Source organism: Schistocerca gregaria, chromosome X (assembly GCF_023897955.1).
Source record: "Schistocerca gregaria isolate iqSchGreg1 chromosome X, iqSchGreg1.2, whole genome shotgun sequence".
NCBI classification, from domain to species: domain Eukaryota; kingdom Metazoa; phylum Arthropoda; class Insecta; order Orthoptera; family Acrididae; genus Schistocerca; species Schistocerca gregaria.
The window spans coordinates 800,151,276-800,177,735 of NC_064931.1; the positions used below are offsets into that span (position 1 = coordinate 800,151,276).

A 26,460-nucleotide genomic window follows, 5' to 3' on the forward strand; every position below is an offset into this window, starting at 1 on the left:
AAAGTAGCACCTGTTTGTGTGTTTAATGTTGAGTTTTGAGGCTCAGAAAATATCGCAATGACTAGTCCGCCTGTTGCCGCCAGAGTGTAGTTAACTCAGCGATTTCCTTATGCGTTGTGATGCTGGTGCTATGTGAAATGGCAGTTCCAAACTCGGTGAAGGCCGCTGAACACAACATTTTATTTTCCATTTCAACTAATGTAGTTGCAAACTGCTAAATCTGAAGGATGCCTTACAGATAAATCTTCTTGCAATTTCGACTTAGTAAATTATGTTAATATCATGAATGTCTGTTTTGCAAATGCGAAGGTGCTTCTCTCTAAAATAGTTTCCAAAAAGATTCAAACCTACTGCCGATGATTTGAATTTGAACTTTGTTCATCATATAGGTCTAACATTTCAGAAGTTTGTTTATGAAGTGAACATGAAGATAAATATAGTTGCTCTCTTCTAAATTTTTCAATAGCATTTAACTGTAGATGTTTGCTGATACCAGTGTTAACAATTCCTTTCCATTCTATGAAACCTCAAAATCGATAACTTTTTCTGGTTTAAATCTGATGACCTTAACTATCACTTCTGATCAACGTTAAATACTTCCTGAATCCATACATGGAACTCCAAATGTGCAGTGTTCCTGCACTGCTACAGAGCATGCAGTGGAAGGTGTTTACACAGTTTATCGCATAGACTTACCATAAGGAATGAAACAAAAAACTGTAATACACTTTAAACCACAGACGCTTACTTTGGCTTGACGAAAACATCCGAATATTGGCCAAAAGTTGCACAAATAATGGACTTTGAAAGGAAAAGAAAGAGGTATGAAGCATTTATAAATTCATCGAATGTAGTGAGGTGGTTTGATTTCATCTAAGTCTGTCAAATTAATTTCGGATCATATGCAGCTCTTGCCGATTAATGTAATACAGTCATGGACTGTGTGGCTGATCCCGGCAGAGGTTCGAGTCCTCCCTTGGGCATGGGTAGGCGTGTGTGTTTGTCCTTAGGATAATTTAGATTACATAGTGTGTAAGCTTAGGGACTGACGACCTTAGCAGCTAAGTCCCATAAGATTTCACACACATTTGAACATTTTTGAATGTAATACAGTACCCATCTACTAATCAGGGCATGTTGTTTCCAAGTGTGAATTGAACTTGTAGAAATCTTCTATGGAGTAACATTTAATAATAATAATAAAGTGTTTCAAATTATCAAAAGTGATGAGCGGTAGCAGGCGGTTTCGATAAAGAATGGGGGAGTGCCGCGCCGCTGATGTCGCCTTGGCCGCTGCCGGTAGCCGATAAGTGAATCCCGGAGCTTTGCCGCATGCGACGTCCAGAGAACACTCTGAAAGAAATCTTGCAGCAAATCGGTTACTGGATAAAATTTTGTTATCGGTGTGATAGAAAGTGAAATAGATTCAATCTGCATTACCATTACATTCATGTCTTCAGCATTCAGTTGGAAGAGGCTATAAAAATTTTTTGCGCTAGCTAGTTCCGATCCACAGACGTTGTAGACAGAAACAACGCACGGTGCCTCTATACCACGGATGTAAACAGTGTATGGTTTCTCTTACATGGGACAAGACTTCCTCCAGGAAGTGCCGCAGTACAGTGTTGCCAGATTGTGCAGATTGCTGGACTTAGAGAATTAGCGAGTTGGCCAGTTTGTTTGTCCCATGTCACGATCGGCACAGACTTAGCCTCTGCAGCGGCCGGTCGAGTTTTCTGTCAAAGAGTGTACATAAAGATGAACTGGAACACAGTACTTCAGGCTACAAACTGGTCCTCCTCCAGAACATGCAAACAGATACTCATAGCCATATTATAATGGTGCTGTAGCCCAACTAGACTAGGAATATGTCACTAAAGAGAGTGCAGTAGTAGTGGTGGCGGTGGTTTTGTTTGTTTGTGGATCAAATTTTTTAATATATATATATACATACATAATAATCATACAGATTTAAACCAACTATGGTTGGGTTTCATAGATAAGCCTCTGTACAGGAGCACAGGACAGGCAAATTTCTAATAAGCCTGAAACATTATTTCTACACAGAAGTCAACTAATACTAAGCACTGAAAACATACATTTATATAGGTACAGTCAAAATTATATAAAACAGTTTTCAGGTAACCTACAATACATCAACATTAAAAGCAAACTTTGTTCAAAGAAAGGTGCTATTTTGCAAGCAGATGTGCGTTAGTACACAGCACCACAAAAACAACTCCTCCCCCTTCCCCTTAAACCATCTGTTTATAACCATCTTGCTTAAAATTTATTGTTTATTTTGCCACCTCAGTTGCACATTTATTTGTATGTTTATTTCCTTGCAAAAAAGCTGAGATGGTCAATTTAACAATAAGTTTTAAATACATACATGGTGGAAAATACCCAATGCGTGTAATTGCTTTGTTCTCTAGTGTTACAAAGCTTAGTATGTGTTTGTTTGCTACATTTCAACATACTAGGGTACAAAATGATAGTTGTTGGTGTAATAAGCATAGTACATTGTCCATGTTATATCGATTGTGGACATGTATTTACTTTTAAGCAGATTTTGTTCATATGTTCGATCCGTGTCATCTAGTAATTTGACAGCCTACTTAATTTATAATTGGATCTCAAAGCATAAGAGGAGTCTCATTTGACTTAGCTTTTTTGCATGCTTTATTTCTAGATTCTTTTCACTGAAGTATATATTTGTGACATATATTTTGAGAAAAACTCACTTCAAACATTGCCTGCTATGAGACTAGTGCCATGTGTATACATGATTACATTATTAGTAGCTACTGACAGCAAATCATTTACGTATAATCTGAATGGAAGTGCCTCTGTGACTGATACCTGAGAAACACCATGTGTTTGAAGAAGGTAGTGACTTGACAGGAATGTAGCCACTGTACATGATTGCTGGCAAGCAGTGGTCATGAGAATGTACAGCTGCAAGAAGACCGGGCTCCAATCGACCATGTGGCACTACCAGGAGGAAGTACCAGTGTGTTCCACATATGGCTTTAGTGCATGGTACTGCATCTGCAGCAGCAATTTGAGCAGCAGTTGGCACCACAGTGACACAACAAACTGTTAAAAATTGGTTACTTCAAGTACAGCTCTGAGCAAGATACCCTGTGGCAGCCATCCCAGTGATCCCAAACGAGTACCATTTGCAGGGTCAGTGGCATCAAGCGAGAGCTCACTGGAGGCCAGGGTGGAAGTCTCTTGTGTTTTCTGGTTACAGCTGGTTCTTCTTCAGTGCCAGTGATGAGTGTGTGTTGGTTAGGAGAAGGCCAGTTCAGAACCTGCAGCCAATCTGTCTGCGTGCTATACACACTGGACCTACACCTGGAGCTATGGTCTGGGATGCGATTCCGTATAACAGTGGGAGCACTCTCATGGTTATCTCATGCACCCTGACAGCAAATTGGTATGTCATCTCATGATTTGATCTGTTGTGCTACATTCCAGGGGATGTTTTCTGACTGGATAGTGCTTGCCCACATATTGCTGTTGTAGCCCAGCATGTTCTACAGCATGTCGATGTGTTGTCTTTGCCTGCTCGATCATGAGATCTCTCCCCAATTTACCACATATGGGACATCATCCAACGGCAGCAACTCAAGCGTCATCCACAGATGGCATTAACCTTCCATGTAATGACTGACTAAGTGCAACAGACACGAAACTCCATCTCACAAACTGACATGCAGCACCTATACAACACGATGCATGCACACTTGTGTGCTTGCTTTCAACATTCTGGCAGTTACACTAGTTATTAACATACCAGCATCACATTTTCAAAGGCTTATCTCGTTCTTACATTAACTTGTGATCTTGCGGTATTAATCACTTAAATATGTTACCTAGACTACTGTATTCTTGAAATTTCATTGCTCTACATTATTATTTGGTGTTGCAGTTACTTTTTCTGTCAGTGTAGATATCTATGGGCTAAGCTCTGTTGTGAACAACATATACTGATTGTAAATTTTATTTACTTTGCAAGGCTTAGTATCATTATTCCTTCGTAGCAATTTAACTGCTGTCAAGTACAGCAAACGTGTTTCATTACTATGATGTACAGTTATTTGCTCAGCAGGTTATGCAACTCCCTGTAGCCTAAACCACATATTATACTTTATAGGGTTTAATGTGTTGTTATGTATTGTATTAATTAATTGCAGCATAATATTGTTTACATGTAATTTAAAAAATCATGCCAGTGCTAAGACTCACTCTTTGTGTACTATTGTCGACAGGAGCACTTGACAATGAGGTTAAAACCCCATACCAGAGCAAACAATGGGTAAGGAAGATACGTAGCTGTGAGACTGTTATTTCCCAGGAAAAACCTTAAAAAGATATGAGTCCAGTGTCGAATGTTGCATACATTAGAAATCAAGGCACTGCTGTTACATCAATGCTATACTGACTTCCTTCGTTCATGCTTTAGTTATGGAACTCAGAGTGGAGAAACGACTATCACTTCCGTACTAATCAACTCGTTCCCTCTGTGAAGTATACAGGCGTGTAAAGCCATTATGTAGCACAAAAGTTGAGGGCATGATCTTGCTGTAGTACTGCAACACTGACAGTATGAAAGTGACCAACATTCTGGAATAGATGGCCTCTAATGAAGCTGTGTTTTGGGAGATTGTGGAGGATGTAAGACGAAAATAAAGTTTTGTAGTGTAGAGGCTTGCAAATTTGTTCCATAAGAGAAAGAGTGATGCCTGGAAGAAGTTATATGGTATAGTCCACTCTTCATACATAAAGCATAAATGTTCATTCAGTGCACAAAAAAGAAATGGTTGTGTTTGAATTAAGTAAATTTATAGCAATCTTTGAATTTTTTGTACATTTACATTTGGGTGTGTGCACCCACGCATATATGAGAGAGAGAGACGGAGGGAGTGAGTTTTTAGGATGCTGTTACCTTTATACTAGCTGTCAGGGTGAAAGAACTGCAGTAATGTGCAGAATAAACAATATGTGATGTCATTACACTTGATTGTGGTGGCCAGATGGTGGGTGCCCAATGTGTGGGACACTACCTCCAAAGTGATACAAAAAGCACTGACAGTTTCATGTACCACGTTGCTGAGGGTATACCATAAGTTCATTGATTTGGGAAAGCCACTGTCACCAATTAAGCCATGGTCCACGGCTTCTGATCGGTCGCAACGTAAAGAGATTAGTATGGGCACAGGACACTGCAGTTGGACTGTAAAGTCACCTTAACATAAGAGTTCTGGTACTTGACAGGAGTCAGTTTTAGCAGTTTTACAGCTGGAATTGGAATGTCAGTAATGTTTTCAGAAACACTGCACCATGACATAGTATAAGAACATTGTAAACCACATGAGGTTATTCATCTCATTTGCCAACAGGAAGGGCAGTAATGACCTCACAATTTATCACCCTAAAACACTAATAATAATAATAATAATAATAATAATAATAATAATAATAATAATAATTGTCATGCCACTAGGGCACCATTCATATATCAGTGTGTGATAAAGGAATTCGCTGTCTTACTGTATACATGTGTTTGTTCACCTTCAACACCTCACAAGTGAGATATTAACTTCAGGATGATGCATGACGTATGACTCCCAGATTATTTGAGGAACATTAAAAGAATGTGAGGATGCTTGTGTGGCTGTACAGCTCACCTGACCTGATTTGTACTGAACTCATCTAGGATACAGGCTTCGTTACATGTTATGCATTACCTTTTAAGTAAAAATAAGTTTAAGATATTTGTTGACTTACTCCGCATGCATGAACACAATTTCACTTGGAATCTGTGGAAGGTACATTAGCATATTTCTGTTTCTTTGTAAATATTTATTGTGTACTCTTGTTTTTTCTGTCATCTTCTACACCCTGAAGAAGATCCTCACTATGGATCTATTGGAACAAAAAGAATATCTAATCTAATCTGACCTGTGGACTAATTCTAAACATGAGACATTATGTAGCAATAATTCTGTTTCTAACTAGGCTGTAAACAGAAATATTAAAAAAGGTAGGAAGATTTTTCTGTTTAGCAAAAGTGACAAAAAACAGATTACAGAGTACCTGACGGCTCAACACAAAAGTTTTGTCTCAAGTACAGATAGTGTTGAGGATCAGTGGACAAAGTTAAAAACCATCGTACAATATGCGTTAGATGAGTATGTGCCAAGCAAGATCGTAAGAGATGGAAAAGAGCCACCGTGGTACAACAACAGAGTTAGAAAACTGCTGCGGAAGCAAGGGGAACTTCACAGCAAACATAAACATAGCCAAAGCCTTACAGACAAACAAAAATTACGCGAAGCGAAATGTAGTGTGAGGAGGGCTATGCGAGAGGCTTTCAATGAATTCGAAAGTAAAATTCTATGTACTGACTTGGCAGAGAATCCTAAGAAATTTTGGTCCTATGTCAAAGCGCTAGGTGGATCAAAACAAAATGTCCAGACACTCTGTGACCTAAATGGTACTGAAACAGAGGATGACAGACTAAAGGCCGACATACTAAATGTCTTCTTCCAAAGCTGTTTCACAGAGGAAGACTGCACTGTGCTTCCTTCTCTAGATTGCCGCACAGTTGACAAAATGGTAGATATCGAAATAGATGACAGAGGGATAGAGAAACAGTTAAAATCACTCAAAAGAGGAAAGGCCGCTGGTCCTGATGGGATACCAGTTCGATTTTACACAGAGTACGCGAAGGAACTTGCCCCCTTCTTGCAGCGGTGTACCGTAGGTCTCTAGAAGAGCGAAGCGTTCCAGAGGATTGGAAAAGGGCACAGGTCATCCCCGTTTTCAAGAAGGGATGTCGAACAGATGTGCAGAACTATAGACCTATATCTCTAACGTCGATAAGTAGTAGAATCGTTATGTTAGAGTATAATGACTTTTCTGGAGACTAGAAATCTACTCTGTAGGAATCAGCATGGGTTTTCAAAAAAGACGGTCGTGTGAAACCCAGCTCGCGCTATTCGTCCACGAGACTCAGAGGGCCTTAGACACGGGTTCACAGGTAAATGCCGTGTTTCTTTACTTCCGCAAGGCATTTGACACAGTTCCCCACAGTCGTTTAATGAACAAAGTAAGAGCATACGGACTATCAGATCAATTGTGTGATTGGATTGAGGAGTTCCTAGATAACAGAACGCAGCATGTCATTCTCAATGGAGAGAAGTCTTCCGAAGTAAGAGTGATTTTAGGTGTGTCGCAGGGGAGTGTCATAGGACCGTTGCTATTCACAATATACATAAATGACCTGGTGGATGAAATCGGAAGTTCACTAAGGCTTTTTGCAGATGATGCTGTGGTGTATCGAGAGGTTGTAACAATGGAAAATTGTACTGAAATGCAGGAGGATCTGCAGCGAATTGACGCATGGTGCAGGGAATGGCAATTAAATCTCAATGTAGACAAGTGTAATGTGATGCGAATACATAGAAAGATAGATCCCTTATCATTTAGCTACAAAATAGCAGGTGAGCAACTGGAAGCAGTTAATTCCATAAATTATCCGGGAGTACGCATTACGAGTGATTTAAAATGGAATGATCATATAAAGTTGATCGTCGGTAAAGCAGATGCCAGACCGAGGTTCATTGGAAGAATCCTAAGGAAATGCAATCCGACAACAAAGGAAGTAAGTTACAGTACGCTTGTTCGCCCACTGCTCGAATACTGCTCAGCAGTGTGGGATCCGCACCAGATAGGGTTGATGGAAGAGATAGAGAAGATCCAACGGAGTGCAGCGCGTTTCGTTACAGGATCATTTAGTAACTGCGAAAGCGTTACGGAGGTGATAGATAAACTCCAGTGGAAGACTCTGCAGGAGAGATGCTCAGTAGCTCGGTACGGGCTTTTGTTAAAGTTTCGAGAACATACCTTCACCAAAGAGTCAAGCAGTATATTGCTCCCTCCTACGTATATCTCGCGAAGAGACCATGAGGATAAAATCAGAGAGATTAGAGCCCACACAGAGGCATACCGACAATCCTTCTTTCCACGTACAATACGAGACTGGAATAGAAGGGAGAACGGATAGAGGTACTGAGGGTACCGTCCGCCACACACTGTCAGGTGGCTTGCGGAGTATGGATGTGGATGTAGATGTAGATGTAGATGTAGATGTAGATGTAGATGTAGATGTAGATGTAGATGTAGATGTTGTTGGAGACAAGGTGTAATGATAAAAAGAAGGAAAAATGTAACAACTGAATGGCCCACAGAATAAAGTGGAGCAGAGATTGTGGGATATTAAAGTGCACAGTTTACTGTTGAAATGAAATGTTTTGGGTTATCCTAAGTGGCTACTGTTTTACAGGAAGGATAACATCAGTGCTAACACGGTGGAGGGTGCATGCTTACTTTTTTGTTACCACTGATTTACATACTTTCCATTTGCAGTTTGTTTAATATTTAAGGTACAGCAGGTTCAATAATTCCTTGTCAAGACACACATGAAGTGAAATGCTATTCAATTTATTATAAAGCCATCGTGTCGGTTGATCAGATGCATGGAAGCAGATTATTATCAGAGGAATTAATAGTCTTTCAGATCAGGTTTGTACAAGACTCAAGTCAGATACACTGTCCCCAGCCTTTAATATTGTTAGTGTAGTAGAGTAATTTCTCTGTTCAGAGAGAATTGTGATAATGATGTAAAATTTGGTAACTTAATACAGGTGGTTGTCCTTGTCGGTGGAACAATCCTCACATTATATTAACACACTGTACACTCCCCCCCTGCCATTTTGGTCCCCAATTGAGGTTTGACCTCCACTTCAAAATTTCTTATTTTTAGTGTGAGCCATATGGGGAAGAACTCCCTCCGTAACATCTACAGTGTGGATTCCTCTCCCCTCTCCCTTACCCACTGTAGTCCCCCTTCCTCCCTGCTAGGTCACCAGCACGTGTAGCCAGTCCGTGTGGTGGGGCTGTTATGTACCTATATGGCCACAAGGATCGCACTACTGATACCTGAGCTGTTCCCTCCCCGTGTATGCCAAGGAGTGGTTGCTTGTCTTCTTGGAGCATCGGAACTCCTAGCAATGGCTACTGTGCCAGATGGCCCTTGCTGTGGCTGGGTGGCACCCATGGAGAGAGCCCCTGGTCGGAGTGGGTGGTACCAGGACGGATGCTTGATGCATGAAGCGTATCAGGCTACAAAAATCTGGCCATTCTCACATGACTGTCTCCTCGAATGGTGAAGGATCCTTAAATGCTGTTCTCGTATGACCCGGCAGCCTCCCCTTCCCTGGCTACCCCATGGAAGGAGGGCGAGGCTCACCATCTTGGGCTGAAACCTTTTCCCGTTACCTTGTCTGTACTAGGATGCCACAAAGCCATTGTTTTACATGGAAAATGTTGAGGAGAAGTTTGGTGAAGTGGAGTCTATTAGTAAGATGTGTTCGGGCTCCCTGTTGATCAAAGCTTCTTCTGCCGCCCAATCTGCAGCTCTTTATACCTGTGATCGTCTTGGCAATGTTCCAGCGTCTATCTCTTCTCACCAATCTCTGAATATGGTCCAGGGAGTCATTTTTCATAGGGACCTCACCCTGCAAGCTAATGAGGAACTCTGGGCTAATCTGGAGTGGCATCATTTTGTTCGAAGTGTGCAGAAGGGTCGCAAAGACAACTGCGCTGATACTGACGCCTTCATCCTGGCTTTCGGGGGGGATACCCTCCCAGAGAACATCAAGGTTATGTGCTACAGATGTAACGTGGAGCCGTACATTCCTCATTCCTCCACCAATGCCGTGCTTTCGGTGCTTGCATTTTGGGCATATGTCTTCCTGCTGTACAGCGGACCCCTTGTGTGGTGACTGTGGCCACCCCGTCCATGAGCAAACCCTTTGTCTTCCTCTGCCTGTGTGTCTTAAATGTGCTGACCGCCATTCCCCTGTCTCACCGGATTGCCCGGCTTACAAGAGAGAGAAAAAGAAGATACAAGAATATAAGTCCCTGTATTGCCTGTCTTACACTGAGGCTCGCTACAAGTATGAAATACTCCACCTGGTGCCACTATCTTCAACTTTTGCCTCTGTTACTTCCTCCTCTTCCTCCTCACCCCAGCCCCACCTCACTCTCCGCACCACCTCCACTGCTGTTCCCACCACCTCCCATTAGGCAGCCCCTCCCCCCGTCCGAAGAAGTGCCCCCTTTCTTTGGCATCTGCCGGTGATCGGGCTCCCTCCTGAAAACCCTTTCCACGGCGTCTCTCAGGCCAGAAGACTGTTACCACCACTCAGCCACAAGGCACACCATCTGTGGGCCCCAAGGTCACCTGCTCTCTTTTAGTTCCCGATCTTGCAGATGCTTGTACTCCCCCTGTGTCCTTTCCTCCTCCACCTCAGAAAGAGAAGAAGAAGAAACGTAAATCCCAAGAGAAGGTGTCTCCGGTGCCCCTGGAGGTGCCAACTCCTCTCGCAACCTGAGTGTGACAGCTTATTTGTGGATGTCACCCTATCCTTGTCGGTGACAACTTGACAGCTACTGACCAAGTGACCTGACCTCCTTGATGCCTACCTTGGACTCACGCCACACGATCATCCAGTGGAACTGCAATGGCTACTATCGTCACCTACCGGAAATGCAACATCTTGTCTCCTCTTTTTCTGCATTCTGTCTTGTTCTCCAAGAAACACATTTCCGTGATGACCCCTCTCCCACTTTACATGGTTATCGGGAGTTCTGGCCCTGGAATAGCATCTGGTGAGGTCTGCACTTTGGCTTGCTCTGATGTCCTTAGTGATTGGATCCTCATATGTAACACCTTAGAAGTACATTGGTTAGAGTGCAAACGACTCTGGCAATCACCATTTGCAAATTCCACCTCCATCCAGGTAGGTCACTTGCTTATGTTGCATTATCTACCTTACTTCAGCAACTCCCACCCCTGTTTCTCCTCCTTGGGGATTTAAATGGCCACCATCCACTGTGTGGGAGTGTTACATCAATGGCTCGGGTTATCCTAATCGACCAACTTATCACTGACTTCGATTTGTCTCTCCTCCAAGACGGTTCCCCTACACACTTCAGTGCCACTCATGGCACCTTCTCTACTCCCTGCCCTTGTGGCTTCCCTACATTGGTCATCCCATGATGACCTTTGTGACAGTGACCACTTCCCAGTGATTCGTTGCTGCTGCCAGGCAGACAGGCCCCCACGTTGCGCATTCCGCAGGGCCAATTGGCCTTTATATATGTCTGCTGTCCACTTTGGCACCTCCCTCTCGAATTCAATTGATGTAGTCATGCAAGGCATCTCTGCTGCTCTTCTTCATGCTGTTGACACTATTGTCCCCCTATCCACAGGGCCTCCTAGTGATCGGCCAGTATTGTCGTGGACCAAGCACGTTTCAGCTGCTGTCCAGGACCGACGACGGGCACTGCAGTGATTTAAGCGATCACGAGATCAGACCCTGGACAGTTGACTATTGTTGGCGGCCCAGAACACTACAGACCTTCGACCAAACCTGCGATAAGGAGGGATATGTCCCCAGGGAGGAAACACAGCGGTCCCAGCATTCCTTTTTATTCCACTTAATAATGTAACGAGCCTTAGCACAAAGATGCTTAAAAGTGAGACTACTACTACTATTATTTCTACACAGATGTCAACTAATACTAAGCACTGAAAACATACATTTATATAGGTACAGTCAAAATTATATAAAACAGTTTTCAGGTAACCTACAATACATCAACTTTAAAAGCAAACTTTGTTCAAAGAAAGGTGCTATTTTGCAAGCCGATGTGCATTAGTACACAGCACCACAAAAAGAACTCCTCCCCCTTCCCCTTAAACCATCTGTTTATAACTGCCTGCAGACAGACCACCTCACTTTTAAGCGTCTTTCTGCTAAGGCTCTTTACATTATTAAGTGGAATAAAAAGGAATGCTGGGACCGCTGTGTTTTCTCCCTGGGGACATATGCCTCTTTATCGCAGGTTTGGTCGAAGGTCTGTAGTGTTCTGGGCCGCCAGCAATAGTCAACTGTCCAGGGTCTGAACATCCAAAGAGCTCTGTGCACTGATCCATTGGTCCTTGCAGAACACATTGCGACACACTTTGTGATGGCATCGTTGTCCGTTTCCTATCCTCCAGCCTTTCTGCAGCATAAATGCAGAGTTGAATAGACCCCCCTCCATTTCATCCAGCACATATTGAGCCCTACAATGCGCCTTTCACTGAATGGGAATTGGTGCAGGCTCTTAGCTCTTCACGAGACGCAGCCACTGGGCCAGACTCCATTCACAATCAGATGATTCAACACTTGGATGTTCCCCAGAGGCAACAGCTCCTCAGGGTCTTCAATCACATCTGGCTCATGGGCACTTTTCATTCACAATGGCGAGGCAGTATCATTATCCCCGTCCTTAAGACTGGGAAAATCCCAACATCTCTCGACAGCTACCACCCCATTAGCCTTACAAATGTGCTTTGTAAACTTCTTGAAAGGATGTTCAACTCCAGATTATGTTGGGGGTACTCAAATCTTGGCGCCTTTTGTCACCATATCAGTGTGGCTTCTGGGCAGGACAATCTCCAACTGACCCTTTACTCCGATTGGAATCAGCCATCCGACAGGCTTTTACTCACCGCTGGCACCTTGTCGCAGTGATCTTTTGACTTACATAAGTCATATGACACGGCTTGGTGCCATCACATTTTAGTGATTCTCCATGTTTCAAGCTTCCGTGGTCCCTTTCCAATTTTTATCCACGAGTTTTTATCTTACTGGCTCTTCCGGGTTTGAGTTGGCACTTCACTGAGCACCCCTCAGATTTAGGAGAATAGTATCCCACAGTGTTCTGTGCTAAGTGTCACGCTCTTCCTCATTGCCATAAATGGGCTTGTGACCTCTGTTGGGCCCCTGGTTACCCCAATGTTGTATGTTGAAGATTTTTGCATCTCTGGTGCAGCTCCCACACAGCGACGTCTGCTGAGTGCCAGCTCCCACACGATGACGTCTGCTGAGTGCCAGCTCCAAGACCCATCCGACAGGCCTTTACGTACGCCACCACCCATGGCTTCCAGTTTTCCTCCTCCAAAACGCGAGTTATGCATTTTTGTCGTCGACACACAGTACACCCTGATCCAGAACTTTATTTGGGCAACCAGCTCCCTGATGTTGGAACACAGTCCAGTTTCTTGAGCCTTATTTTTGATAACAAGCTGACATGGCTGCCCCACATTCATCACTTAAAGACTACGTGCATGCAGAAGCTTAATGCTCTCTGCCTCCTGGCCCACACATCTTGGGCTGCATTTTCCTGTAACTTGTAACAGAAAGCCATTTGAAGTCTAACTGATAAGGACAATCTCATGACTAAAGGTGTAGCAGTTTTGAAATAAACATCTACATTACTTTTTAAGAGGATTATGTATGTAAATTTGAAGATTAGCTCCGTTTGTGTTTTTAAATGACATAATGTGTTATTAACTATCTTCACATGTAAAATTGTCTACCACACTGGGACTCGAATCCAAAATCCAAAACACTGCCTTTTACAGGCAATACTGTCACTGACGGCTATCTATGGGCACCATTATGTCCCTGTGTAGCTCAGTTGGTGAGAGCGTTTATCACAAAAGGCAGAATTCTGTGTTTGAATGCTTGTCTGACACAGTTTTAATTATACGTACAGAGTGAAAAACTCATTCTGGTGAGAAAATGGTTCAAAATGGCTCTAAGCACTATGGGACTTATATTCTGAGGTCATCAGTCCCCTAGACTTAGGACTACTTAAACCTAACCAACCTAAGGACATCACTCACATTCGTGCCTGAGGCAGGATTTGAACCTGTGGCCATAGCAGCCGTGTGTTTCTAGACTGAAATGCCTAGAACCGCTTGACCACGGCGTACAGCATTTTGGTGACATGTCATCTAAAATAAGTGCTGTTACCTGTAGTTCTGTCATACTACTTTAAGAAAGGGATGATTTTATTTCCATTCCCTACATGGGAATTCTCTCAAACAGATTCGTGGATTTAATGCTAAACTTCAGAACTGAATGCAAGCTGCAATCTTATAACTTCGCCTGACCCATGAATAGTTATACATATGAAAAAGGCACTCATTAATTTAAAGGATACTCCTGACCTATAAAGATAATTTCTGGATTGCCTATTACTATGGTTGGGGATACATGTAGTGTTAACGAAACATTTTTTAACTTGACTGGAAAGATAGTCATCTTATTTGACACTAGGACTGTGCTCCATACTGCTGTTTGTTTGTTTATTTCTAGCATGGTTTTTTTGTACCTCTTTATCGTAATCACCTTGAATCATTTATGTTTGGTGTATTTGAGTTTGCATATGAATGAATGGACTGTAGTATTATGTAAATTAGTTTAAATAATAAACTGTGTACGTATTAGATTGTTAATAAAGATGATTGTGCCATCTAGAACCCACTTTAGCTTGTTTTTATTACTGCTCATTGCTACCACACCTCATTCTTCACACACAGTTCTTTTTCTTTCCCACAGAACAAACCTTTTTGAAATAAAAGCAATCAAGCTGTAATGTGTATCATACATTAATAAAAAATAGTGAGTGTTGGTTTAGTATGTAAATTAGTGTTGTTCATATCAGTGTTGATCCATAATTTTATTTCTGTAAAACTAGAATCATACAACCTTATGTTTTATGCTAGGCGCTGTTGTTAATAATTAAAAAGAAACAATAAAATATACACGAATTCTTCCTTTATTCTTGAAAACATTGCAGTAATTAAATGTGTGTTTATATTTTAAAGGTTTATGGTTTTTCAGATATTTGGGACATTCTGTTTAAAGTACTAGGATTGCTTTTAAATCTTAAGAAGCTGCTGTATATTGTGATTTATTTCTTAATCAAAATTAATTTCATAATACTTGTTTTTGTCACAGAGGATATTAAAAAACAGATGCTTTCAGCATCTGTTCTCAAGGAACTTGACCATGTCTTGACAAGTCTACCGGCATTGATTGTGACTGGACAAACGTGTAAAGCAAAAGTGCAACTTGTTAATGCTCTTTTGGGTGAACCTCTCCTGCCTTTCTGCAGCAACTTATGGAGGTGGATTTTGGTACGGTATGGTCATAGCAAACGAGCATACACAACTTCATTGCCAGAATCAAATAATGCAGAAAGGCAAGAGCTCAGAAGTGGATGGTTATCTGTACCTGAAAACTATTTTAAAAAACCAGAAAATGAAAAGGTAAGCATCCCATATCTGGGGACTTTGTGTACATACATAGTTGTTTCCTTGTCACCTTATTGCTTTCCTGCTGTTTGATCACCCTTTGAAACATCCAGCACTTTACAACTTAAATCCATCCAATAGAGAAAAAATATTAACATGTGAGATGTGGTGTTAATACATTATCTAATCAAGAGTATCTATATACCCAAATGTAATGAAGAATTGAGCACTAGATCTCATAGGATGCAGACCTGCCAGTATAAAAGGAGGCTGGGGGAGTATTGTATTGTCAGTAGGAAAGCAGTAACAGCAGAATGACTCAGTTAGGAGACCTTGGTGACTTCAAACATGGACTAATCATTGGATGTCACCTGAGTAACTGGTCCATCAGGGACATGTGAGATGTGGTGTTAATACATTATCTAATCAAGAGTATCTATATACCCAAATGTAATGAAGAATTGAGCACTAGATCTCATAGGATGCAGACCTGACAGTATAAAAGGAGGCTGGGGGAGTATTGTATTGTCAGTAGGAAAGCAGTAACAGCAGAATGACTCAGTTAGGAGACCTTGGTGACTTCAAACATGGACTAATCATTGGATGTCACCTGAGTAACTGGTCCATCAGGGACATTTAAACCTTTCTAAAACTGCCTAAGTCAACTATTGGTGATGTGACAGTGAAGTGAAAACATGAACAGCCACAGCTAAACCAAGACCAGGCAGACCTCATCTACTGGACACACAGGGTCCGTTGAGCATTACGGAGGGTGATTGTAGAAAATAACATGAAAACAGTGAACAGAATCAGTTCCTATATGGTACCTGCAGTCCAGTTAACACAGTGACTCATTATGAGGAGTTAAAAAGAATGAAGCACCATGGTCAAGAAGCTCCTCATAAGCTACACATTTCTGTAGTCGGTGCTTAAGCGATGCTTGAGGTAGTGTAAAGAACAGTATTACTGTACATTGAACGACTGAAAGTGAGTGCTTTGGAGTGATGAATCACACCATACTCTGCGGCAATCACATGGGAGGATGTGGGTTTTGCGAATACCTGGAGAATGTTACCTGCCATCAAGTGTAGAAGGTGGGGGTGTAATGTAACAATACGGGTGTACTTTTCGTGGTTAGGATGTGGTCCTCGTGTTGCACTGGTGAAAATCCTAATGCCAAAAGATATGAATACCTTGTACTGCATTGTGTACTGTGTTCAGTACAGAAACAGTTCAGAGATGATGATATTACCAGCATGACAGTGCTCCCTGGTATAAAGTGGCATTTGTGAGGCAATGATTTGGGGACAGTAACATTGCTGAAATGGACTGGCCTGCCCAGAGCCATGACCCAAACCCAGTAGAAAATCTTTGGGATGACTTGGAACTTTGACTTCTCTGGTTTTGGTTCTTCAGGTGGAGCGGGGTGGCTCAATGGTTACCACACTCAACTTGCATTTGGGAGGATGAAAATTCAATTTTGCATCCACTCATACTGATACAAATTTTTGTGATTTTCCTAAATTGCACTAGGCAAATACAGATAGTATCTTGGAAACGTTGTGGCCAGTTTCCTTCCCCAATCTTCAAACAATCTGAGCTGTGCTTGTCTCTAATGTCCTCATGTCAATGGGATATTAAACGCAAATTTTCTTTCCTTCCTCCGCCTCTTCAGTAAGAATGGGATGCTATTCCTCCACACACGTACCGACACCTCAATAAAGTGTGTCTACCAGAGTTCAAGCCATCACAAAGGTGAAGGGTAGACACTCCCCATATTAATGTCCACTAATGGGTGTTGGATACATACGATAAGATAATGTATGTTGTCACATTTTGTTACTAATGGATGGAACAGGGTTAAATAATTTAAAATAAATTAGAGTTTTTTAGTGACGGTGTCATTTATCTTAGGGAGTTGCTTCCCTCTCCCCCCTTCCCCCACCATCACCCCCTCTCACCCCTTTCTCCCAACCCACTCCCCCCTTCTCCCAACCCACTCCCCCCTTCTCCCAACCCACTCCCCCCTTCTCCCAACCCACTCCCCCCTTCTCCCAACCCACTCCCCCCTTCTCCCAACCCACTCCCCCCTTCTCCCAACCCACTCCCCCCTTCTCCCAACCCACTCCCCCCTTCTCCCAACCCACTCCCCCCTTCTCCCAACCCACTCCCCCCTTCTCCCAACCCACTCCCCCCTTCTCCCAACCCACTCCCCCCTTCTCCCAACCCACTCCCCCCTTCTCCCAACCCACTCCCCCCTTCTCCCAACCCACTCCCCCCTTCTCCCAACCCACTCCCCCCACCTCCCAACCCACTCCCCCCACCTCCCAACCCACTCCCCCCACCTCCCAACCCACTCCCCCCACCTCCCAACCCACTCCCCCCACCTCCCAACCCACTCCCCCCACCTCCCAACCCACTCCCCCCACCTCCCAACCCACTCCCCCCACCTCCCAACCCACTCCCCCCACCTCCCAACCCACTCCCCCCACCTCCCAACCCACTCCCCCCACCTCCCAACCCACTCCCCCCACCTCCCAACCCACTCCCCCCACCTCCCAACCCACTCCCCCCACCTCCCAACCCACTCCCCCCACCTCCCAACCCACTCCCCCCACCTCCCAACCCACTCCCCCCACCTCCCAACCCACTCCCCCCACCTCCCAACCCACTCCCCCCACCTCCCAACCCACTCCCCCCCACCTCCCAACCCACTCCCCCCCACCTCCCAACCCACTCCCCCCCACCTCCCAACCCACTCCCCCCCACCTCCCAACCCACTCCCCCCCACCTCCCAACCCACTCCCCCCCACCTCCCAACCCACTCCCCCCCACCTCCCAACCCACTCCCCCCCACCTCCCAACCCACTCCCCCCCACCTCCCAACCCACTCCCCCCCACCTCCCAACCCACTCCCCCCCACCTCCCAACCCACTCCCCCCCACCTCCCAACCCACTCCCCCCCACCTCCCAACCCACTCCCCCCCACCTCCCAACCCACTCCCCCCACCTCCCAACCCACTCCCCCCCACCTCCCAACCCACTCCCCCCCACCTCCCAACCCACTCCCCCCCACCTCCCAACCCACTCCCCCCACCTCCCAACCCGCTCCCCCCCACCTCCCAACCCGCTCCCCCCCACCTCCCAACCCGCTCCCCCCCACCTCCCAACCCGCTCCCCCCCACCTCCCAACCCGCTCCCCCCCACCTCCCAACCCGCTCCCCCCCACCTCCCAACCCGCTCCCCCCCACCTACCAACCCGCTCCCCCCCCCCCCACCTCCCAACCCGCTCCCCCCCACCTCCCAACCCGCTCACCCCCCCCCCCCACCTCCCAACCCGCTCACCCCCCCCCCCCACCTCCCAACCCGCTCACCGCCCCCCCCACCTCCCAACCCGCTCCCCCCCCCCCACCTCCCAACCCGCTCCCCCCCCCCCCACCTCCCAACCCGCTCCCCCCCCCACCTCCCAACCCGCTCCCCCCCCACCTCCCAACCCGCTCCCCCCCCACCTCCCAACCCGCTCCCCCCCACCTCCCAACCCGCTCACCCCCACCTCCCAACCCGCTCCCCCCCACCTCCCAACCCGCTCCCCCCCACCTCCCAACCCGCTCCCCCCCACCTCCCAACCCGCTCCCCCCCACCTCCCAACCCGCTCCCCCCCACCTCCCAACCCGCTCCCCCCCACCTCCCAACCCGCTCCCCCCCACCTCCCAACCCGCTCCCCCCACCTCCCAACCCGCTCCCCCCCACCTCCCAACCCGCTCCCCCCCACCTCCCAACCCGCTCCCCCCCACCTCCCAACCCGCTCCCCCCCACCTCCCAACCCGCTCCCCCCCACCTCCCAACCCGCTCCCCCCCACCTCCCAACCCGCTCCCCCCCACCTCCCAACCCGCTCCCCCCCACCTCCCAACCCGCTCCCCCCCACCTCCCAACCCGCTCCCCCCCACCTCCCAACCCGCTCCCCCCCACCTCCCAACCCGCTCCCCCCCACCTCCCCACACGCTGCCCCCACCTCCCCACACGCTGCCCCCACCTCCCCACACGCTGCCCCCACCTCCCCACACGCTGCCCCCACCTCCCCACACGCTGCCCCCACCTCCCCACACGCTGCCCCCACCTCCCCACACGCTGCCCCCACCTCCCCACACGCTGCCCCCACCTCCCCACACGCTGCCCCCACCTCCCCACACGCTGCCCCCACCTCCCCACACGCTGCCCCCACCTCCCCACACGCTGCCCCCACCTCCCCACACGCTGCCCCCACCTCCCCACACGCTGCCCCCACCTCCCCACACGCTGCCCCCACCTCCCCACACGCTGCCCCCACCTCCCCACACGCTGCCCCCCACCTCCCCACACGCTGCCCCCACCTCCCCACACGCTGCCCCCACCTCCCCACACGCTGCCCCCACCTCCCCACACGCTGCCCCCACCTCCCCACACGCTGCCCCCACCTCCCCACACGCTGCCCCCACCTCCCCACCCGCTGCCCCCACCTCCCCAGCCCACTCTCCCCCCCCTTCCCCCCAGCCCACTCTCCCCCCCTTCCCCCCAGCCCACTCTCCCCCCCCTTCCCCCCAGCCCACTCTCCCCCCCCCTTCCCCCCAGCCCACTCTCCCCCCCCTTCCCCCCAGCCCACTCTCCCCTCCTTCCCCCCAGCCCACTCTCCCCTCCTTCCCCCCAGCCCACTCTCCCCTCCTTCCCCCCAGCCCACTCTCCCCCCCTCTCTCCCTCCCAGCCCACTCTCCCCCCCCTCTCCCTCCCAGCCCACTCTCTCTCCCCCCTCTCCCTCCCAGCCCACTCTCTCTCCCCCCTCTCCCTCCCAGCCCACTCTCTCTCCCCCCTCTCCCTCCCAGCCCACTCTCTCTCCCCCCTCTCCCTCCCAGCCCACTCTCTCTCCCCCCTCTCCCTCCCAGCCCACTCTCCCCCCCCCCCCCTCTCCCTCCCAGCCCCACCAGGAAGTATCATACAGATGCACACACTGCTACAGTGTGAAAAATTCATTTAGGTTTCAGTATGTTTTCCTTTCATGAACCATGTTAGTTGACTTGCCCATTTGGTGAAAGGAGATGGAGCATCGTCATCTACATATTAAGTTTTATAGTGGCTTTAGTGTTTCTGATGCCTTTGGGTTATTTATTTAGGTGGACAGCCTTAAAACAATGACGGTTATTGAAATATGTCACCCACTACTTCATGAAAATATCCAGGTAATTGTGGTACCAGATTGTGATACTGCTCCAGTCAATGTTTTCTCAATGTTGGATGAATGTTTACCACAGAGGCTTCAGATATTTTTCTACTGCATCGGTGACGAGCATCTAAATGAGAAGGTATGTACTGCTATCTTTTGTTCTGCATATATATTTCTAATGCTTGGTTTTCTTACATATAATTGGTTGTGTTTTGTTAACTTTGCATAAAAAGGGACAATTTAACTCAGTTTTGAAAAAGAAGAAAAATGTTCATAGTGCAGTATGTGTCTTGGATGTACGTTTTTTCAGTAGCAGTAAAAACTGTTAACCTAATGTTTTCATTGTTGTCTGTTGGGTAGCTTCTTCAGAGGTGACTTCTTTCTAGTGATACAGTGTGTACTGTAAAATTGGATACCACTTCCTGTATACAGCCTTAATTCATACTGGGCTAACTATTAATACTCTTCAGTGCTGAAATTTGTGGAGTCATTTCTTTTTATTGATTACATATATTCATTTATCTGTGTTAATCCTAAGTAAAGGTAAAGCAGTTATGAACTTAAAGGTCCATTCTAAGAGTTATGTCCTTGGCTTGCAATATTCTGTGAACTGTTAATAAGGGCATCTATAGTTTAATGTGAAGTCGCAACAGCAGTGTGAATGTAACCTGTCTTGTGCAAGCTTTCCAGTAGGTGAAAGTAATACTAAGCACCAGAAAAATATTGAACTTTGGATTTGTGGTTTGATATGCTGTGAGCCACTATGCTTGTGGACTTGTTTGAAAGCAAACAATAAAACTGGTGCTTAAGTGCAAGGACACATTAGATATTAATACATTTTATGTCATTGTTTGGAAATATCAATTTGCCTTAAGGGGAAGCTTGGTAGGATATGTTACTCCATGAAGAGTTTATTAGAAATCTGTCACAGTTGCAGTACATATATTGAAATGTGTATTCTTATAGGACGACTGTCCAATGAGTTCCACCCAATAATATCCAAACAGACGACTCTGTACACAATTTATTAAACTGCCAATACTAAACACTTTTAAATAACAACAAATTCATACAACTTAACAAATGTTAAAGAGTGAGCTTTAAAAACAATATCGACGGCTTGCCACCATAAAATCAAGAACCTTTTACAATAGTGCTTTTAGAGTTTATCCAAAAGACAAAATCCAATAATAAGTTACCTTGGCATTACAATTTAAAATGATTTATATAAAAAACTTCAAGAAAGATAATGTTGCTTGGCACCATGAAATGAAAGAAAAGCAACACACAATCAATAAATATAATAACAAATAATAATTTGATACAACCAAAGGGCGAGGGCAACTCCCAATGCAATCACAAACCAGCGGACTCTCAAACACTTCGGAGCCTTCCCACTAGAAACAGTCCCCGAAATAAACCACTGAGAGCTCCCCGACATGGCTCCCACAACTGCCCATCACTTACGCACCTTGATTATGTTCTGTAACACACAAAAGATAATATCAACACAAGATAAAATTCAAAAATACAGTATAACATCCCGACAGCACATGATAACCACAGCGCCGTTAACTCAGGCGCTCTTAATAAGTGCCGTAAGCCAACACACACAAATCTCAAACAAGTCTCACTTCCTAAAATGAAACAATAAAAACCAAGCGCACATGAATAGTCAAACCACAGTCTTAGAAGTGCCTTAACAACACCAAATGCGACTATTCCACCAAGTTAATAATAACACAGTAAAAAAACAAAGTACGGAGCATACCACATACACTAAGCAGCAGTAATTCACTATGTATATACTGTACAAAACCGCCCTACTTAGGCAGACTTTACTTAACACATTGACTGCCTAATGTACCATACATGAACGCAGCTAGTTGTCTCCGGGCCAGAGTATCACAGGACCCCACAGGACCTCCACATCAGACAGGCAGGAAGAACAAGTAGGCTGACTCCAATTAATCACCACCGCATGGCCAGCACAGCGGCGAGTCGCCTCTGCCCCAGACCACTCTGCTCATATTGCAAAGTACACAACCTTAGCGCTAGTCACTAGCCGGTCAGGCAGAGCGAACTTCACGTTCCGTACAATCCCTGGAAAACCAACTACCATCATGCTTTCCACCGGCCACCGCAAACACACGCCAGCAACGTCATAGCAAATCACAACTGGAGCGCCACCTGCACCAGGACAGCAAACTATAATCGATTACAGTGCACGCTCTGAACAAGATCACAGGTTAGTGGCATGCGCCATATCATATATCTTTTTGCCAACTTGTTTTGAATCAACTGGTTCTGTCTCTAGCCTGACTTACTGAGCTTGCACTGGAAGTGCCTGGTCTAGTGGCTAGAGTTGGTGCCTCTGGATCACGGGGTCCCGGGTTTGATTCCTGGTCAGGTTGGGGATTTTCTTTGTCTGGGGACTGGGTGTTTGTGTTGTCGTCTTGATATCATCATCATCATCATCATCATCAGCAGGAGCAGCAGCAGCAGCAGCAGCATCGTCATTCATGACACTGGCTAGATTAGACTGTGTGTAAAAGAACTGGACTGTGTGTGTAAAAGAACTGGACTGTGTGTGTAAAAGAACTGGACTGTGTGTGTAAAAGAACTGGACTGTGTGTGTAAAAGAACTGGACTGTGTGTGTAAAAGAACTGGACTTTGTGTAAGAATTGGGACTTTGTACAGGCACTTACGACCACGCAGTTTAACTTGTATCGTGAACATATGTACATATTACTGTTTTATGCATGTTTTGCCAATTTTAGATAGTTGTCACTAAAATCCAGCACTTCCAGTGCAGGTCCAGTTAGACAGACATGAGAATTAACCAGCCAGTTTGGAACTAGTCGCCAAAAAATATTGTTATTGCAATGGTGACCGATTTGGAATAAACTCTATGAAATAAAAGGGTTGCTAGTTCAGGAGGAGGAGGATCAGCAGCAGCAGCAGCAGTAGTTTATTTGTTCAAGGATCATTTGCGAATAATATTAATTTTTGGCTTATACAAAGAGAAATATAAGTCATATATGCAGACATACACTAATGCACCAAAATACTATGACCACCATGCCGTTAAGCATGGTGGACAACCTTTGGAACACAATACAGCAGCAATTCTGCCTGGTATGTATTCGACAAGTCCCTGGTAGGTTTCTGATTATTTGAGGAGAGAACTGGTGGTTGGCTGTGACCTTGCAAGAACCATCACAGTATTTGCCTTTAGTAATTTAGGGAAACCTCTATCACAGTGGCTGGATGGAACATAAGCTTCCATCCTCCTGTCGAAGCTACAGTTTTAAGAAATGTTGTATCTCATACACAAGTGAATGTCCTCTTGTGGTCCTGACATTTACAGCCAGATATTTAATACCTGTCTGTATAACATCATTGTTTGGAGCACTGCCCAGAGCCGATTAGAGAGCACTTTCATTACTAGAAGGGTTTTTCTTACTCAGTGTCAGAATAATCTGCTGTTACTGAACCCCTCCACACTGTAATTGGTCCATAGAGCTCAAACTGGCTGAGATGATGTGACAGACATGAAAAATTAAGCATCACACCAGGAGTTCTGCCAGAGCATCTTGTAGTATGTTGGTGTCAGTGTTCAAGAAAGGTAGTGGCCTCTCTGTGTCAGAGTTCGTCAGTGGAATGGGAATGGTGAGAACAGTATGTCCATATGTGGTGAATGCAGGGAGGGTTTTGGTGAATGGCAGAGATTGTCTCCAGGAACACCCCACTCTTCATTGATGAACCTTGAAGGTCCTTGTCATTGAAACTGGGGTCTTCCAGTGCTGCAGTTGGGACATCGGTGTATAAGGGACAGGGCCATTGTGGTTGCTAAGTTTCCCAGGGTACTGATATGAGGATACATGTTTCTGTTATTGTCATAGTCATTGCTGGTTTTGATAGTCAGACAACTACTCCTTAGTGGTTGCAATATTGGAAAGCCGTGGCACCCTTTATTGCATGTTATGCCGCCAGAAGTCCACTCGGGTCTGGCAGAAGGTTCGAGCCCAAGCCTGGGAGCCCACATGGTCAAATGGGAGTGTGGTCTGGGCTTGCTATGCTGCATTCATCTGGTCAAACAATGTAAACTAAGTAAGGGGCCAATGCCATAGTGTACCCTTTGTAAAATCCAGTTGGGATTCCATCCAGATCTGGTGGCTTATTTGTTCTCACCTCTTCCAGTTGTTTCTCTACACCAGGGATGCTTATTACAATGTCATCCATACAGGAGTGTGTGTGATGGTCAAGTGACAATATGTTCTTATAATTCTCATGTGTGAACAATTTCTTAAATGTGCAATTTAAAACTTTGGCTTTCGTTTTCTCATCTTCAACTGCCACACCAGACTGGTGAGTAAGTGACTGGACGGCAACCTTAGACTCGCTTATTGACCAGGATTTTTTTGGATTCTCTGCCAGATCCTTTGCTAAGGTGTGATGGTGCTAGTTGTTGTATGCTTTGCATCTTGATCTTTTGACAGATGCATGACTCTGTGCTAACCTTTGCGTGTCATCATTTGTGTGTTCTATTGTGAACCCAGAGTGCAACGGCATCTGCTTCCTCAGAATCTTCCTAATGTCATTGTTAATCCACAGTGGATCTTTTCCATCCTTTATCCGATTACTAGGTGCACAACTCTCCAGACCATGATCTCTCTATGTCCATCACCCTAGAACTAAATGATTCCAGTTGGTTGTCGAAGTGAGATGCTATCAGCTGCTTGTCTGCTCTTTCTAGCAGCAACTCTCTCATAGCCTTCTTGACTGATTTATTAACTTCCATAATCATAGTTGCTATGATGTCACGATCTTTAATCCCCATCTCTATACTGACACCATCGATAAGGTCCTGTGTATGTGTAGCTACAGGGCCTAAGATATTTCCATTGCATGTGGGCTGCCAAACTAACTGCTTGAGACAGTTTTTGGAAAACATCTTCAAAAGTACTTTGCAAGACTTGCTGTCTGTACTCCCCTGCAATGAACCCATAGTTGTCCCAATCTATACTCATTCCTCTCCAACGCTCCAATTCTGTTGACTAACTACATTTCTAACTACTTCTCTGTCTTCACAGTTCTTCGATGACTGACTCTTTCTGGATACTCCACTTTGGAGTTTTAGTTTCACTTTCCCCTCCAACCCCACCACTCCCTGGCATCACATAGCTTCGAAATCTTACTGGCTACATGGTGTGTTACTCTTCAGATGTCTTACAGAGGATGAGTGGAGGTGTTCTGAAGCTGTTCCCTAAAGGCACAAGACTGCATCCTAAGCCTTTAATTGGATAAATGATGTAGCATCTCTCCCATCACAAGCTCTGTTTGTCTTCCTGTTGCAGTGCGCTCTCTCTCTCTCTCTCTCTCTCTCTCTCTCTCTCTCTCTCTCTCTCTCTCTCTCTCTCTCACCTCTGGATCATGGGGTCCTGGGCTCAATGCCTGGTTGGGTTGGAGATTTTCTCTGTCCAGGAATTGGGTGTTTGTGTTGTCCTCACCATTCCATCATCATTCATGAAAATGACTAAATTGAACTGTGTACAGATTGAGAAATTGTATGGGCACTGATGACTGTGCAGTTGAGTGCCCCACAAACCAATCATCATTTTTGCTCCCCTGGTTTCTAAGGCCCTCTTGGCTTTATTACTGATTTTTTATCATATAAGGACTACCTTCATTAATTGTATTTCCGTATGTACCCATTATCGTTTGAGGAGTCCCTTCATAAATTCTGTCACATAACCTTTTGTGTTATTGTCTAGCCCTTGCTTCATTATGTCTGTCACCCAACTTGTCTCTCGCCCTATCTGTGTCTGCTTCTGCTGTGTTCCATTTCTGTCTTTACTCTCAATATTATTTTGTAGTTAACTGCAGTGTTGTTTACAAGCAAGTATGTTTGCGTGGCTGTCCTCCACAGCAAGCACAGAAATATTGGTTTTGTAAATAGAAACTGTCTTTTCTTGCTGCGCAGTAATTTATTTGTCCCAGATGTGATTCGCCTTTTTTAATCAAGGCTC

At 45.4% G+C, this 26,460-nt stretch overlaps 1 protein-coding gene across 1 annotated transcript in view; it reads left to right on the plus strand.

The window, feature by feature from the left end:
• The window catches only part of LOC126298434 (dual serine/threonine and tyrosine protein kinase-like), a 276,257-nt gene that overhangs the window by 36,738 nt on the left and 213,059 nt on the right, over nucleotides 1-26,460 (plus strand). Inside the window, exons 3-4 of the mRNA XM_049989759.1 lie at nucleotides 14,937-15,247; nucleotides 20,378-20,566. Coding sequence (XP_049845716.1) covers nucleotides 14,937-15,247; nucleotides 20,378-20,566 — 500 coding nt within the window. The remainder of the gene's footprint in view (nucleotides 1-14,936; nucleotides 15,248-20,377; nucleotides 20,567-26,460) is intronic.